The sequence below is a fragment of the Vulpes lagopus genome, chromosome 2 (genome assembly GCF_018345385.1).
Source record: "Vulpes lagopus strain Blue_001 chromosome 2, ASM1834538v1, whole genome shotgun sequence".
Taxonomy (NCBI): Eukaryota; Metazoa; Chordata; class Mammalia; order Carnivora; family Canidae; genus Vulpes; species Vulpes lagopus.
The window spans coordinates 252,385-267,395 of record NC_054825.1 but is presented as its reverse complement, the minus strand read 5'-3'; the positions used below and the strand labels follow the sequence as shown (position 1 = coordinate 267,395).

At 61.9% G+C, this 15,011-nt stretch overlaps 1 protein-coding gene across 2 annotated transcripts; it reads left to right on the top strand.

Moving 5' to 3' along the window:
• Positions 1-417: 417 nt before the first annotated feature.
• On the top strand, positions 418-14,930 carry MTG1 (mitochondrial ribosome associated GTPase 1). 2 transcript variants are annotated; one of them, XR_005986170.1, is made up of 11 exons: positions 418-640; positions 1,372-1,436; positions 4,089-4,193; positions 6,711-6,791; positions 7,205-7,261; positions 8,003-8,093; positions 9,625-9,686; positions 10,164-10,260; positions 10,537-10,644; positions 14,098-14,210; positions 14,496-14,637. XR_005986170.1 is itself a non-coding variant. In XM_041744916.1 (11 exons), exons 1-11 carry the CDS (start codon positions 529-531, stop codon positions 14,627-14,629), a joined length of 999 nt encoding a protein of 332 aa, XP_041600850.1. In that variant the 5' UTR covers positions 420-528; the 3' UTR covers positions 14,630-14,930. The 2 variants fall into 2 exon arrangements, 1 of the variants encoding a protein (XP_041600850.1); XM_041744916.1 differs by having other exon boundaries at positions 420-640; positions 10,563-10,644; positions 14,496-14,930.
• The last annotated feature ends 81 nt before the right edge of the window (positions 14,931-15,011 follow it).

The window sequence follows — 15,011 nt, the reverse complement described above, 5'->3', positions numbered from 1 at the left end:
AGGCGCCAATCCGCTGAGCCACCCTGGGATCTCCCCGAATTAGAAGATTTTAAATGGGGGCAGCCCGGGTAGCTCAGCGGTTTGGCGCCACCTTCAGCCCGGGGCGTGACCCTGGACACCTGGATCGAGTCCCAGGTCGGGCTCCTGCCTGGAGCCTGCTTCTCCCCCTGCCTGTGTCTCTGCCTCTCTCTCTCTCTCTCTCTGTGTGTCTCTCATGAGGAAATAAAATCTTAAAAAAAAAAAGAATTTAAATGTAAAGAGCGTTAATGTATCTGTGAATTCCTTAAAACGCGTAAACCGAGACTCCGCAGCGCAGGCCGCAGGTCGGCTGGTAGCCCCGCCCCTCCTCCAGGCCCCGCCCCCGCCCAGGCCCCGCCCCGCGCGACCCCGAAGGCGCCGTAGTGCGCATGCGCGAGCCGCGCGGCGGTGTCTGGAGGCCCCGGAACCGCGGGGTCGGGTCGGGCCGGGTCGGGGCCGCGGGGGGTCCGTCCGGGAGCGGTTCCACCGCCGCGCTCGGCACACGGCGCCATGAGGCTGGGCTGTCGCGCGCTCTGCGGCGTCGCCGGGGCCGCCTGGCGGGAGAGCTTCCCCCTGGGCGGGCGCGACGTGGCGCGCTGGTTCCCGGGACACATGGCCAAGGGTGAGGCGCGGGGGCGCCGGGCCGGGTCTGCTCTGCTCTGCTCGGTGCGCGCCCCGCCCCGCCCCGGCCCGCCCCGGCCCACCCGCTGCGCCCCGCTGCGCCCCCCGCTGCCCCCAGCCTGGCCCCCCCGCCCCGCCGCGCTCTGACCCCGCTGTCCCTCCCCCTCCCCCAGCCCGGTACCCACCGCAGCCCAGTCCCCGTCCCCGCCCCCGCCTGGTTCTGCCCCCCCCCCCCCCCGCTGCGCCCCCGCCCCCCCCCCGCTCCCCCCCCGCTGTCCCAGGCCCCTCCCCCAGCCCTCTGTTCCCGGCTGTCCCCCGCCCCCCGCCCCCAGCCTTGTCCCCCCCCCGCCGCGCTACCCTCCCCCGCTGCCCGCCCCCTCTGACCCCCACCGCCCCCAGCCCGTCCCCCTCCCCCCGCTCCCGGCCTGGTTCCGCCCCGCCCCCCCCCCCACCCCCGCCTCTCCTCGTCCTTGTCCGCGCCCCGGGCGACCCCGAGTCCCTTGTGCCCCTTCACTCCCCTCTGCGCGGCGACCCGAGGGCGCGGAGTGGGCGCCGTGGGCTGCGGGAGGCTGCGCTGCGCGCCCGGCGTGGCGGGTGGGGGGCGCCCGTGGGTCGGGCCCCGGGTGCTGCCCCGTGGCCCAGACCGCGCGCGAGCGGCTCCCGGGGCCCCGGGCTGGACTCGCGGAGGCCCTCGCAGGCCCCGGCAGGCTCACGCGCCCCCCTGTCGCCCAGGGCTGAAGAAGATGCAGAGCAGCCTGAGGCTGGTGGACTGCGTCATCGAGGTGCACGACGCCCGGATATCCTTCCGTGACTCGGGGCAGAGGGGGCCGGGTCTGCCTTGTCCCTGGTTGGCAAACCCAGGGCATTTCTTGGGTGTCGGAGTGTCGGCGGTGGCGGTGGGTGAGCCGCGGGGAGGCGACCTGGGGAGGCCCTAAGTCACCCAAGTTTGAGGGCTGCTTGCCCGGTGCAACCACCTGCCTGGGGAGCGGGCTGCCCGAGGTGGAACCGGTTGCCAGTGCCCCGTGATTTATTAGTCAGGCCTATATAATGAAGCCTCAATAAAAAGCTAAAAAGACAGGGTTTGGAGAGCTTCTGGGTTGGCAAAATGTGGATTTGGAGGGAGAGTGGCACTTTTTTTAGTTTTAGATGATTTTGATTGGAGTTGGGAGGGACACACATGCAAGGGCGGGAGGACGGATGGAGGAGCCAGGATCTCAAGCCGACCGTGCGGTCAATGCAGGGCTCCACCTCCCGACCCTGACATCGCCACCTGAACTGAAATCCAGAGTTGGATGCTTGGGACGTCTGGGGGGCTCAGGGGTGCAGCGTCTGCCTTCGTCTCAGACCGTGACCTCCGGGGTCCTGGGATCGAGTCCTGCATCGGGCTCCCGCAGGGAGTGCTTCTCCCTCTGCCTGTGTCTTTGCCTCCCTCTGTGTGTCTCATGAATAAATCAATAAAATCTTTTTTTATTTTATTTTTTATTTTTTATTTTTAATTTTTAATTTTTTTATTATTATTATTTATTTATGATAGTCGCAGAGAGAGAGAGAGAGAGGCAGAGACACAGGCAGAGGGAGAAGCAGGCTCCATGCACCGGGAGCCCGATGTGGGATTCGATCCTGGGTCTCCAGGATCGCGCCCTGGGCCAACGCTGGGCTCCCTCGGCCCCAGGGCCATCAGGATTGGGTGCAGGGTTAGAGTCGTCCGGGGCCTTCTCCCTGACCGGGCTCAGGACGGCGGGAGGCATCCCTGACCGCCGCCGGCTGGTCTCCATCCTCCTGGGTCTGCTGTCTGCTACCCCGGGGGCCGAGACCCCTCTCAGTTACTGGCATTACAAGCAGTGGTTCTCAGCCCTCATTACACGAGAGTTTCTCTGGAGGTTTAAAAAACCCTCTGGCCTGGGCCCCTTTCCAGACCAGTTCATCGGACTGTGTGGTATGGGGTCCAGGCCCTGTGTTTTCTGAAGCTCCCCACTGCTACCAGGTGGCATCTTTGTCTCCAGCCCCGGCCTGGCTGGCCCTGGCCGTCCAGTCCAGTCCAGTCCAGCAGCGGGTCCTCTAGGTGGGGTGCAGCCGACCCGCAGCCTGCCGGCCTTCCTCCGGGCCTGAGGCCTGAATGGCGAGACCTGCTGCTCTTGTTCCTCGACGAGTTTCCTTCTCGGACTTGGTTTTCACCGTGCTTGAGCCGTGCTCGGATTCTCCATGATGACGGCATTGGGCTGACGGTTGTTAGGAGCTCAAGGGTCGCGGAAGAGGGGCCGGGTTCACAGCTTCAAGGCTCTGGAACTTTTGGACTAATGTACCAAGTTTACTTACTGTAGGCTCCGTACGTCAGTTTGCGGCCAGCCCTGCTGGTCAGAGCGTTTGCTGGCGCTCGTGTGTGGGATGATCAAAAACGATAAACCTGTGGCTAGTGCACAGTGAGCAGAAGTCTGTCCTTTGCTTTCTAGACCGTTGCGCTTCTCTCCAGGCTTGGGGAGCCCTAGGCTGGGCAGGGGCCCTGGGAGGAGGTCTGACGCTTTGCTCTTCTGAGCTACACAGGATTGGTTAACTCTTGAGGGGACGGTGAGGTTTGTGGAAAGTCCTCTTGTGTGGGTGACAGCGTGGCCTGTAACTGGCGTCTGGACCTGGGGTGTGCCGGAGGCTCGGGAGCTGCACGAGGTGCAGCACCAGCGGGGGCCGAGTGTTCAGGAGACTAAAGCAAGGGCCTCTCCTGCCTGTGTTAGGGTCCCCTCCAGTGGGACCTGTCCTGACCCCAAGGGTCCCTGGTTGAGGGCGGAGGGGCCTCACGGTGCCGAAGGAGGCAGAGCCTCCGGGAGGCTTGCATGGGGGACCAGCCGCTCCTAGGCGTGACCAGCGGGTAGCAGTAGTTTGAGATACACTAGTCAGGGCTTTACTGGATGCGCTTTTTTTTTTTTTTAAAGATTTATTTATTCATGAGAGACACAGAGACGCAGAGACACAGGCAGAGGGAGAAGCGGGCTCCCTGCAGGGACTTGATCCTGGATCTCCAGGGTCACGCCCGGGGCTGAAGGCGGCACTAAACCGCTGAGCCACCCAGGGATCCAGATGCGCTTTTTTTGAGTGATATCATTCATTTTGAACTTGATGTGCCTTGGCAAGTAAACAAAGAGCAGCTAGAAAACCTTCCACCGAGCTTTGTGTTTTGTTTTTGCACCGTCGTTCCTGTTTGAGAAGGCACATGGAGCCCTGCCCTGCGTGTCTGCGGGGGTCTGTGGCGGCGTCGGGGTCCTGTCCCCGGCCGGGAGGGCAGAGCCAGGGCTGCTGTCCTAGCGCCTGGAGAGAGGCTGGCTGGGGGCATGCCCCTGCGTGGAGACCGGGCTTCCTTCGGCTCGTCCTTCCCGAGGCCGTGGGCAGTCTGCGTAACGAGACGGACAAAGTTCGTGGGCTGGTGAAGCGCTGAAGGAGTTTTGCCTTAACTCTGCCACATCCCACTTTCAGGCCGCAACCCCCTGTTTCAGGAAGCTCTCGGGCTTAAGCCTCACGTGCTGGTCCTCAACAAAATGGACTTGGCGGATCTGAAGGAGCAGCAGGTGAGGGTCCCCGTCGCCGATGCTGGCAGCACTCGGGCCGTCTCGCTGGTGACCCACCTGGGCAGGCTTGCTTTGGCAAACAGCCCGCTGTTTGCGGAGGTATTCTCACATGGCCCCTCAGGAGGACAGGCTTGCCTCCAATGTTTAATTTATGGTCCCAGTGACCAAATGGGCATCTCCCATGGGAAGTGGCCAGGCTGTAAGGTGGAGCCCAGTGCCCCACAGCGTGGACTCTGTCCCCGTGTGGCCGTGAGCACTTGGGACGTGGAATGATGCAGGAATGATGTTTATATCATATTTCAGTTTAATGATTTGCATTTCAGAAGTTCTGTGGGGCTGGCGGCCACGTGTGCCCCAGGTGCCCTCACTGGCCAGTCCTGCACATCCAGTGATTTGGACGCTAGAAGGGTGGGGAGGCCCGAAGTAACTCCACAGCTCAGGGCCTTCCCAGGTGTCACAGAGGTACAAGAAACCTGAAGGTCTGGACCCGCTGTTTTCAAGCAGGCGCAGCTCTGCTCTTCCTGCTGTGGGGGTCAAAGCCTTCCCAGAGGGCAGGTCCCAGACCTCGCGGATTCCAGCCAGGCTGTGTTCAGGCTGTTGGTGCAGTTTTATTTTTGTTTTGAGAATGCAATTTGGGCTTCTTTTTTCTTTTTAAAAAGCTTTATTTTATTCATTTTAGAGAGAGTGTGCTAGAGAGAACGCAGGGGAGAGGGGGGTGGGGGGAGAGGCAGACTCCCTGCTGACCATGGAGAGAGAGAGAGACACACACGCATGCACACACACGCATGCACACGCACACACGACACATGGATGCTGAACCGACTGAGCCACCAGCGCCCACAGCTCAGATTTCTTAGTTGATTAGGTCTGAGCTACTTAAACCCCAGCCACGGGCAGCCCCGGTGGCACAGCGGTTTGGTGCCGCCTGCAGCCCAGGGTGTGATCCTGGAGACCCTGGATTGAGTCCCACGCTGGGCTCTCTGCATGGAGCCTGCTTCTGTCTCTGCCTCTCTCTCTCTCTCTCTCTCTCTCTCTCTCTCTCTCTCTCTCTCTGTGTGTGTCTCTATAAATAAATAAATAAAATCTTAAAAAAAAAAACAACCCAGCCACAAGCCTCTGTCTCAAGGTTTCCAGGGAAACATCAAATCCTGAAGCCACAGGAGTCCTTTGTTCATTGAGAGTCCACAGGCCTCCACCTGGGGTCATTTAAAGCCACCCTGCTGTGCAGATTTGTCCCAAGCTTGGCTTTTATTGGCTGAGACTTGAGTCATAATCAGTGATTGCTTCTGCCCTTAAATGCTAATTTTCATAGAATGCTGGGTACTGGGGTGACCTACCTTGGGGACCTAGCACTGTCTCCCCACATTGGGAGGTGCTGCTGGGGCAGAGGTCCCGCAGAGGAGAGGCAAGGCCCCCAGCAGCGGCCCCATGTCTGCCTCTGGGTGCCGGCTCGGGACATCCATCGTGGATGGATGCACTTCAGAGTGAGGCTCCAAATACGTCTTTGTTGTGTGGCCTGTACCTTGATCTGCATCATCTAACGAATAATTAAAATATATAAGCAGACATGGGTCATCTTTTTAGGTCGGTAGTTGATCAAACAATATCATACTGGTTTTATTTTTATTTATTTATTTATAGATTTTATTTATTCACTCATGAGAGACACAGAGCAGCGGAGACACTGGCACAGGGAGAAGCTGGCTCCATGCGGGGAGCCCGATGCAGGACTCGATCCCGGGACTCCGGAATCATGCCCTGGGCTGAAGGCAGACACTCAACTGCTGAGCCACCCAGGTGTCCCCATACTGGTTTTAAAAAGTAGGGTTCCTGCACTGCATTTGCTTCATGTTAAGACCAGTGAATTTCAGGGACGCGTGGGTGGCTCAGTGGTTGAGTGTTTGCCTTCCGCCCAGGGCGTGATCCTGGGGTCCTGGGATCGAGTCCCGCATTGGGCTCCACGCAGGGAGCCTGCTTCTCCCTCTGCCTGTCTCTGTGTCTTTCATGAATAAATAAAATCTTAAAAAAAAAAAGTGAATTCATACTTGCCTTAGTTTACATTTGGGCTTTCAAAACACTACATATACTTTGTGACTGGATTAGGGTAAAGCCTCAGCGTGCAGGGGAGCTAGGGTGTAACAAGATCAGCAATGGAGACCAGAGCTGTAGCACTTCACATTGGCGGGGGCTCCTAGTACATGGGGGGGGCCTGAGCCCCGAGAGGCCCTCATCCCCGCTGGAGCCTGGAGTGCATGGGGGCCGGGCCAGGGCACTTCCCTCCTGCCCTCACCGGACTCCTGTGCTCTGTGCTGCCCGCCCGCCCGCCTACTCCCTGCCTGCACCCCCCCCCCCCCCCCCGTCGCCCCCCCCACAGCCTGGCTCTTCCCCATCCTGCTGCTGTGGCCCTGAGCGGCCTGGCCCTGTGGGGGTGGGGACCTCCCTCTCAGATCCTTGATTTTAGCATATCACACCACCCGTATTTGCATTTGGTATTTAAAATGGAAATCTCTCTTTCAGAAAATTATACAACACCTAGAAGAAGAGGGCCTGAAAAATGTTGTTTTCACCAACTGTGTAAGGGATGAGAATATCCAGCAGGTAGGCGCCCCTGTTTCACTCTCTAATGCTTTTGCTTAAATACAGGTCAGAAATCCCAGAGATTCTCTCATGCTCTCACAGAAGCAGAGTTTTGGAGAGGATCCGTGGGTTCGCTGGGGGTCCTGGGGCGCCGGGCCAGTGTGCACGCAGGGGTCTGAGCTTCCACGAGCTGCTGGACGCTCTGGGGCCGCATTTTCTGCAGTTATTCTGAGGACTATTTCACTGGCTGACCTGCCTCTTTGTGGAAGGTGGCTGTGGTCACAGCTGCCCCCCTCTGGGGGATGGCCTGCTCTCTGATGATGGGTGCAGGTGCACCCCCCCCCCCCCCCCCCCCCGCCCCTCCTGGACCTGGGAGGCCACCGCCTCCAGAAGCTCAGGAGGTAGCCTGATTCCGTGTGGTTTGTCCCTTGCAGGTCATCCCGATGGTCAGAGGGCTGGTGGAGAGCAGCCACCGCTACCACCGCCAGGAGGTTGGTCGTGGGCTCCGTGCTGTGGGATGGCCCCTCGCGATGGAGCAGGACCCCTGCGGGGCGCGACTGGCCCAGAACTCCTCGCCTGGGCCTGGGGCTCCCTGTCTAGGCGCTGGGGGGGGGCCCTGCTCCACCCGCCTGTGCTAGCGGCAGGAAGGGTCGGGGTGGCCCTGCCGAGGTGGGCGGGGCCTCCACGAGGGTGACCTTCCCCTGCGGCCCCGTGCACCGGCCAGAGGAGGCTCTGGGAGGGGCCGTGGGCGGAGTGGGCGGGGCCAGGGCACTGTGGGCGGGGCTTTGGATGCTCTGGGCGGGGCGTGGGTGGAGCGGGCGGGGCCACAGGGCTGTGGGCGGGGCTTTGGACGGTCTGGGCGGGGCGTGGGTGGAGTGGGCGGGGTCAGGGCGGTGTGGGCGGGGCTGTGGGGGGCAGCGGGTGGTCTGGGTGGGACAGTGGGTGGAGTGGGCGGGCGGTAGGCTGCGTGGGGGCGGTGCGTGGGTGGAGTGGGCGGGGCTGTGGGGGCGTGGCTATGGGCGGGATGTGGTCCACGTGGAGTGGGCGGGGCTGTGGGCGGGGTAGCGGCCCATCTGGGTGGGGTCATGGGTGCTGTGGGTGGGGCTGCAGGTGGTCTGGGCGTGGCGTGGCCAGGACAGTGGGCGTGGCCAAGGTGCTGTGGGCGGGGCGTGGTCGGTGTGGGCGGGGCCGCGGGCGGACTGTGACCCTGCGCGGCCGCTGCGCCCCTGCAGAACCTGGAGTGCTGCGCCCTGGTGATCGGGATCCCCAACGTGGGCAAGTCCTCCCTCATCAACGCGCTCAGGAGACAGCACCTCAGGAAAGGTACTGCGGCCGCGCAGCTGGTGCGTGGGCCCTTCGTGCCCCCGGTGAGCAGCCCCCCTTCCTCTGGCCGCCGGCAGGACGTCCAGAGCCAGCGCCCCCCGGCCCGAAGGGGCCACCTGACTGCCTGGCGCCAGGTTGAAGGCTGAGGCCGGGTCATCCTGCGGCGCGCTTCGTCGCACCTGTCTTCTCTCCTGGACGTGAAGCGTTAAGGGGTTTCCCGCGCGGGTGACCTTCGTGCTCTTTGGCGGTTGCCTCCTCCATCACGGAGGCGCCTGACACCTGTCCTCAGGTGCCGCAGCGTAGACGCGACCTGGTGTCAGGCGGGAGGTGCGGGATGACCTGGGGGGCAGGCAGCTGGGGTGGCCTCCTCCCGGGCCGCCCTGACTGCAGCCGCTCTACTCCCCCTTTCCCTCTTCCGATAAGCGCCGCAGGTCAGCGCCAAGCGCAGGTGGGCTCCGCTGCACACCAGCGACGCGCGGTCTGTTCACTCACCCGGACCCAGCGCACACACCCGGACCGTTGTTTTACACGGTGTTTTGGTGCTCGTTGCTGACTTGTCAAGTCGTTTTTTTTTTTAAGCTTATTTTTCTTTAATCATGGCTTTAAAAAAGATTGTGGCTTTAAAAAAATTGTGGCTTTAAGTATATTGGGGTTGTGCATCCACCGCGCTATTTCTAGACTTTCCCGCTACGTCCAACTGGAAGTCTTTAAATTTTTTTTTTTTTTTTTTTTTTTATTTATGATAGTCATACAGAGAGAGAGAGAGAGAGGCAGAGACACAGGCAGAGGGAGAAGCAGGCTCCATGCACCAGGAGCCCGATGTGGGATTCGATCCCGGGTCTCCAGGATCGAGCCCTGGGCCAAAGGCAGGCGCCAAACCGCTGTGCCACCCAGGGATCCCTCAACTGGAAGTCTTTAAACAACCACTGACGCCTCTCCCCGGCCCCAGCCCCTCCGAGTCTGCTGGTCGGCAGCCGTGACGGTCTGGTGCCTCACAGGAGTGCATCACACGGTGTCTGTCCCTTGGTGTTGGACGTCTTTCGCTGAGCGTAACGTTCTCAGGGCCCATCCACGCTGCGGGCAGTGCCAGGATTTCCTTCCTTTTCAAGGCTGAAGAATATCCCATTGGGTTTATAAACCAGCTTTGGCTTCTTTGCGTGTCCACTGATGGACACGTGTATCTCTTTACTCTTGAGTTGCTCTGGCCCCTTGGGGGCAGGTTTACAGGGTGCAAGGTTGGCATGAGGGCCACAGGGTCAAGGCCTGGGGGGAGGCGGCTGGTGTGCTGAAAGGAGCGGCTCTGTTGGGACCTCCACGGTCAGGCACTTGGCCTGCCTGTCCCTCGGCAGGTCTCGGAGATGAGGTTTGGTTCCTGGCTTGAAGCGTCACTGCCGTGACCTACTTTGGAGCCAAATTGAATCAAGCTCACGTGGGCCTCTGTCGGTTTCCATGTGTCTCACTTCTCATTCTGCAGCTTGTCTGCCAGGCTTTGTGTGTTGACTGCATGTGACAGCCGCGTTTCATCCTGCAGGAAAAGCTACCAGGGTGGGCGGGGAGCCTGGGATCACCAGAGCTGTGATGTCCAGAATTCAGGTACAGTCCTTGGCTGCTGGGTGTAGAGCTCCGCGTGCACACGCCTGGCGCCTCCTGAGGGCAGTGGGTGGCCTGCCTGCCTCGTCCCGCTCCATCCCCCCCGGAGCTTGCCACGTGCCGGGCACCGCAGCACCCTTACCGCAAACCTGTGGGAGGGTGTGCTCTCACCCTGGTGAATGCATGGGGGAGCCTGAGGCCTGCCCACGGTCACACCGAGGCCCACTGTCTCGGGCTCTGCTCAGCCTGTCCACGCTTGCTCTTTTCGCCCTGGGAGGGGAAGACGGGGGCTGTTGGCACCTGTTGCTCTGATTTATTTTCCAAACTCAATGGGAACTGATCCTGTAGGGAAGCTGAGAGCTTCCTGTAAGGGACGAACCCATCAGGACGGGGCCCCAGGGTCTCCTCGGAGCCTCAGTGCAGGGCCCACCCTACAACGCCTGGGCGGAGCGGCTGTCCGACCGCCCTCTGTGTGCACAGGTCTGTGAGCGGCCCCTCATGTTCCTGCTGGACACTCCTGGGGTGCTGGCCCCTCACATCCAAAGTGTGGAGATGGGCCTGAAGCTGGCCCTATGTGGTAAGTGGGGGGGTTCTGAGGGGGGCCGCCAGGCCTGGCATGGGGGGCCTCCCTTTCTGGATGTGGCCGTTGCAGATGCTTCAGGCTGTGCTGGGCGAGCAGGCCAAGCAGCCTGTGCGGCCCCAGCTCTCAGCTGTCGGGGGCCCACCACCGCTCTGACTCCCGCTCCCCACGGCCTGGGGAGCACCTGCCTTCCTCGGTGTACTGCCGAGGCAGAGCCGAGGCAGAGCCGTCAGGCCCCGGGCCTTGGAGAGCCGATGCCGGGCTGGTTTTCAGAGCTCACACTGGCCTCCTGGTCCCAGGAACCGTGTTGGACCACCTTGTCGGGGAGGAGACCCTGGCCGACTACCTTCTCTACACCCTCAACAGGCACCAGCTCTTTGGGTGAGTGCAGGGTGTGGGGTGGCAGCCGGTCCTCTCTCCTCCCGTGCAAACGTAATTAGGGGACGGGCGTAGCAGCCTAAGGCGTTTAGACGAACTCTGCACATCACGTACGGCCTGACACGTTTGAGTGTCACACAGTCAAGAAAACCCCGCAGTGTCCTGTGCGCTGGGGCGATTGCTCCTTCCTGCCCCTTCCTTCCCCCATTTTGCAGAGGGGTCCCCAGATCCCGCACGCCACACCCTGGTGACCACCTTTGGTCTGTCGCTCGAGTCCTGTGAATGGAGTCACACGGCCTGGACGCTCTTGTTGGGTTCCCTGCGCTCAGCGTGGCTGCTTTGGGGTTCCTGCGCATTGTGACGCGGGTGGCTCCTGGTGGCTGGCACGTGCTGTCCGCGGTACAGACCGACACGTCCGTTTGTCGTCACCAGGATGAGCTGGATGTTTCCAGGACGTCCCGCTAGAGGTTCATCAGTTTTGTGGATTTCCACAGGAACCAGCTCTCCCTTTCATTGACGATGACCGTTCGACCTTTATCATTTCCTTATTGCTCCTTTGCTGCCTTTCCTCCTGTTTCTGCCGTCAGTCGTTGACGGGGTACCGAGGTGTCCACCTGTGACTGGTCAGTCTGTCCCTGCGGCCACGTCCGTCCGCTTCGTGTATTCAAAGCTCCGTTGCAAGGCGCGCGGGTCATCGCGACCCCGATTTGATGCCGCGGTCGTTCAGAACGGCCTTGACCCTCCCCGTGCTCTGTTCTGACGTCTGCCTCGGCTGGTAGGTGCCTAGTGACTCCGGCTTTGGATGGTGTCCAAGCGCTGCATCTCTTTTTAACCTTTTGCTTTAAGCATATTTGTGTCTTTCTATTGAAAGTGTCTTTCTCACGTACAGACGGCGAGGTCTTGTTTTTCATCCAATCTGACCATTTCTGTCTTTTATTTCAGGTCTTTGGGCCGTTTACATGTAACGGGATGATTGACGCTGGGGTTAAATTTGTCGTCTTTCGGGAAGGGCGCCAGGTGGCTCCGTCGGTGGAGCGTGTGCCCTCGGCTCGGGTCGTGGTCCCGGGCCCTGGGGTCAAGCCCTGCATCGGGCTCCCTGCCCCTCGCTCAGGCTACCCCCACCGCCGTCCTGCTGTCTGGGCCTCCTGTCCCCGCTCCTTCCGTCTCCTCTGCGTCTGCCTGTCTGTCTCCCTCCCCTGCCTCTCCGTGTCTCTCTTTGGCCTCTGGTGCACTGAGTGGACACTCACGATGTCCCTGTGTCCCATCTCCTGGCTTGTCATCCGTGGCTTCTGGAGGCCCTTGCCTCAGCGTTCAAGGAATAGCCGTGAGCGCCAGCCCCTTATGGCCGCGCGTCTCCATTCTTCTTCGGGTCTTCGGGCTTTTGTTGTTCAGCGTCTTTTTTTTTTTTTTTAAGATTTTATTTATTTATTCATGAGAGACAGAGAGAGAGAGGGAGAGAGGCAGAGACACAGGCAGAGGGAGAAGCAGGCTCCATGCAGGGAGCCTGATGTTGGACTCGATCCTGGGTCTCCAGGATCAGGCCCTGGGCCGAAGGCAGCGCAAAACCGCCGAGCCACCGGGGCTGCCCTGTTCAGCGTCTTTTTACGTATTTTGTAAACCTGAGGGAGACAGAGACTTCAGGTCTAATAAACCTCCGCCCTTTTCCCATCGCCTTAGGGTCGGTGGGCGCGCCAGTTCCGTGTACGTCACCGTCCCCTGGGACTTCCCGGGATGTTTGTCGCGGGGCAGGGCTGCTGCTGCTGAATTCTTTCCAGTTGGGGTGGTTTGCAGGAGCCTTTAGTTCACGTCTGTGTTGCAAAGCTGCCCTGTGCCGGAGGGTCTAGACGGACTGCGGTTTTCTGGAAGGACGTCATGGCATCGCGTTGTCACCCCGTGGTCTCTGATGGGTCATCGGTCACGTTCGTCTCTGTTCCTCCTGCTGCTTTAAGAGTTTCTCATCGGGCTTCTGAGCCATTTATGACAACAGGCCCGCGACGGTTTCCTTGGCATTTTCCTCGGGTTACGGTTTGTGGGGTTCTTAGGACTGTGGCGTCGTAGCTTTTGTCAGATCTCCAGCCGTGATTTCTCCTTGTGTTTTTGGTTCCCGGCTCCTCCGTCCTCCGGAGTGTTGGCCCCGGCTGCTGCCCCGTGTGGGCCCGCCCCTGCGCCCCTGCGTGTTGACCTGCCCGTGTCTCCGGGCGCGGCTCCGCAGTCCGACTGGGACCGTGTTCCCATCTTCTCTCCACTTGGCCTCGTAACCACGTGGAACGTGGCCGCAAGAAGCGGTCTGGCGTCTCTTCCACTAACCCCCCCCCCCCTCCCCCGCCCGGACTTTGAGCGCCAGGTCTCGTCCTCACAACGGTCCTGCTGTGTGCTGGGTGGAGTTTGCCGGATGCCAGGCTCCTGGAGTTCTGTCTGGGGGCGCCGGGATCTCTAAGCTCCTGCACAAGCTCTTGGGCTTTGCTTGGGATGGTCGTCTGCCTGTGCCCCGTCCACCTGCTCGCGGCGCTGCGTGAGCACTGGCTGCGGCCCCTCCTGGCCTCTGGCTTTGGAGAATTGCCTCCCTGGCCAGCAAGGCTGGCAGACTTCCGGAACCCTTCCCTGGGGCCCGCAGCCCGACGACCCCGCGGGCTCCGGGGTCTCCAGGTGCCACGCGGGCAGTGGCGGGGGCCTGTCCACATTCTCCACGGCTTTGACATCTGGGGCCGTGAGTCTGCTCGGGCCTCTGCGGCCCTGCAGCGTTTCTGGAGTTTGCGGAGTCTCGGCTGCGTGTGAGTGGGGTGCTGACCCAGAGGCAGCCCCTCGGCTTGCCAGGACAGAGCGCCCTGGGGCCGCCGGCCACCCTTGGCCTTGGGGTTCCCACGCCCCGACCCAGGCTCCCCGAGCCCCGCGGGGGGCTGGGCCAGGTCTTACTTTCCACGTGGCTGCACCTGCCCTCCCCGGTACACCCCGAGGTGGGTGACGGCATCTCCCCTGCCTGTCGGGAGGTCCAGGCTGCAGTGACCCGGCAGGGGTGTGGGTGCAGCTCCTGGGGCTCGGGGAGTGGCTTGGACGAGGCTGGTCTCCTTCAGCCCTGTGGGGTCGGACGCGTCTGGCCGGGTGCTGGGCTTCTCCTATCTGGCCCGGGGCCCGCGACGCGTGGCATGGGGAGGGTGCGAGAGCCCCCGGCCGTCCTCAGCCGTGGGGGGTGCTCCGTCATCCTGTGCTGCTCTGGGGGCTGCAGACGTGCCAGGCCGACCTGTTCAGGCCCTGGCGCAGCGGGTGCTGCCGACGCTGGTGCTCACTCCTGACCGGGGGCGGCTATCCGGAGGCTGTGGGCCTGCTCGGGACTGGGGTGGACGATGCAGCCTGAGGGCGGCTTGGGACAGGTGGTCACGGCCAAGTGGGAGGGTGCATGTCGGCGGCTCTGGGGGGCGTCCTGGCCCGGCTCCCCGCCCTGATCCCTGGTCTCTGTAGGTACGTGCAGCATTACGGCCTGGACGGAGCCTGTGATGACATCACCCGTGTGCTGAAGCACGTGGCCATGAGGCTGGGGAAGACCCACAAGGTGAAGGTGCTCACGGGCACAGGTGAGCCGCGGAGGCCCCCCGGGGCTGTGGCTATGGGGACGTGGTGGGTGGGCACAGCTGGCTGCTCTGGGAACGGGGTTTCCGCAGAGGAGGGGGCCGGGCGGCCCTGCCTTGTACTGGGTACACCCTGCACCCCCTCCCCCGGGGAGGCCTCCTGAGGTCCAGGTGCCTCTGCCCGGGCTCCGCAGTGCCCACCACCAGTCCCTGGGCCCGCGCCGGGAGGGGTGCGTGTGAACCCTGGGCCTGCACTGCAGGACGGCCCTCCTCATGACCCTCTCTCCCCAGGAGACGTCAACGTCATCCAGCCTAACTACCCCGCGGCAGCCCGCGACTTCCTCCGGACCTTCCGCCACGGGCTGCTGGGCCCAGTGATGCTGGACAGGGACGTCCTGCAGAGCTCGTCCCGCACAGACCCCTGAACTGGTCCCGCTGGCGGGGGCCTCATCCCTGCCTGGCCCTTGGCACCCGAGATGTGGGACGTCCCAGAGCTTCACAGCCAAGGACTGGGCGCTGGGATCCCAGAAGCTCTGTGTGGTTGTTGTAGAGTCCACGCGGGGCCCCACCCAGGAGGGGGCCAGGCCAGCTGCCGCCCACAGGGCCTGCGCCCAGGGCGGCTGACCTCAGGGCTGTCCCTGCCTCGCACACGCCAGGGATCTGTTCAGGAGACGCTGACGCTTTCTTAGGAGGTGAAAGTACAATCTGTAATCTAAACATTTAAAAGGTCTCTCTGTGCTGGCGGCTCATTCGTGCGCCTCGCACCAAGAGGCACGGGAGGTGAATGGCTTAGTAAGTGGGGCTCCT

Bases quoted from the DNA above. Each gene is read 5' to 3' on its own strand.
- MTG1 (XM_041744916.1), top strand. From the start codon at position 529: ATGAGGCTGGGCTGTCGCGCGCTCTGCGGCGTCGCCGGGGCCGCCTGG. The intron at 6,792-7,204 runs GTAGGCGCCCCT...TGTCCCTTGCAG, and splicing joins GGGATGAGAATATCCAGCAG to GTCATCCCGATGGTCAGAGG. The intron at 10,261-10,562 runs GTAAGTGGGGGG...TCCTGGTCCCAG, and splicing joins CCTGAAGCTGGCCCTATGTG to GAACCGTGTTGGACCACCTT.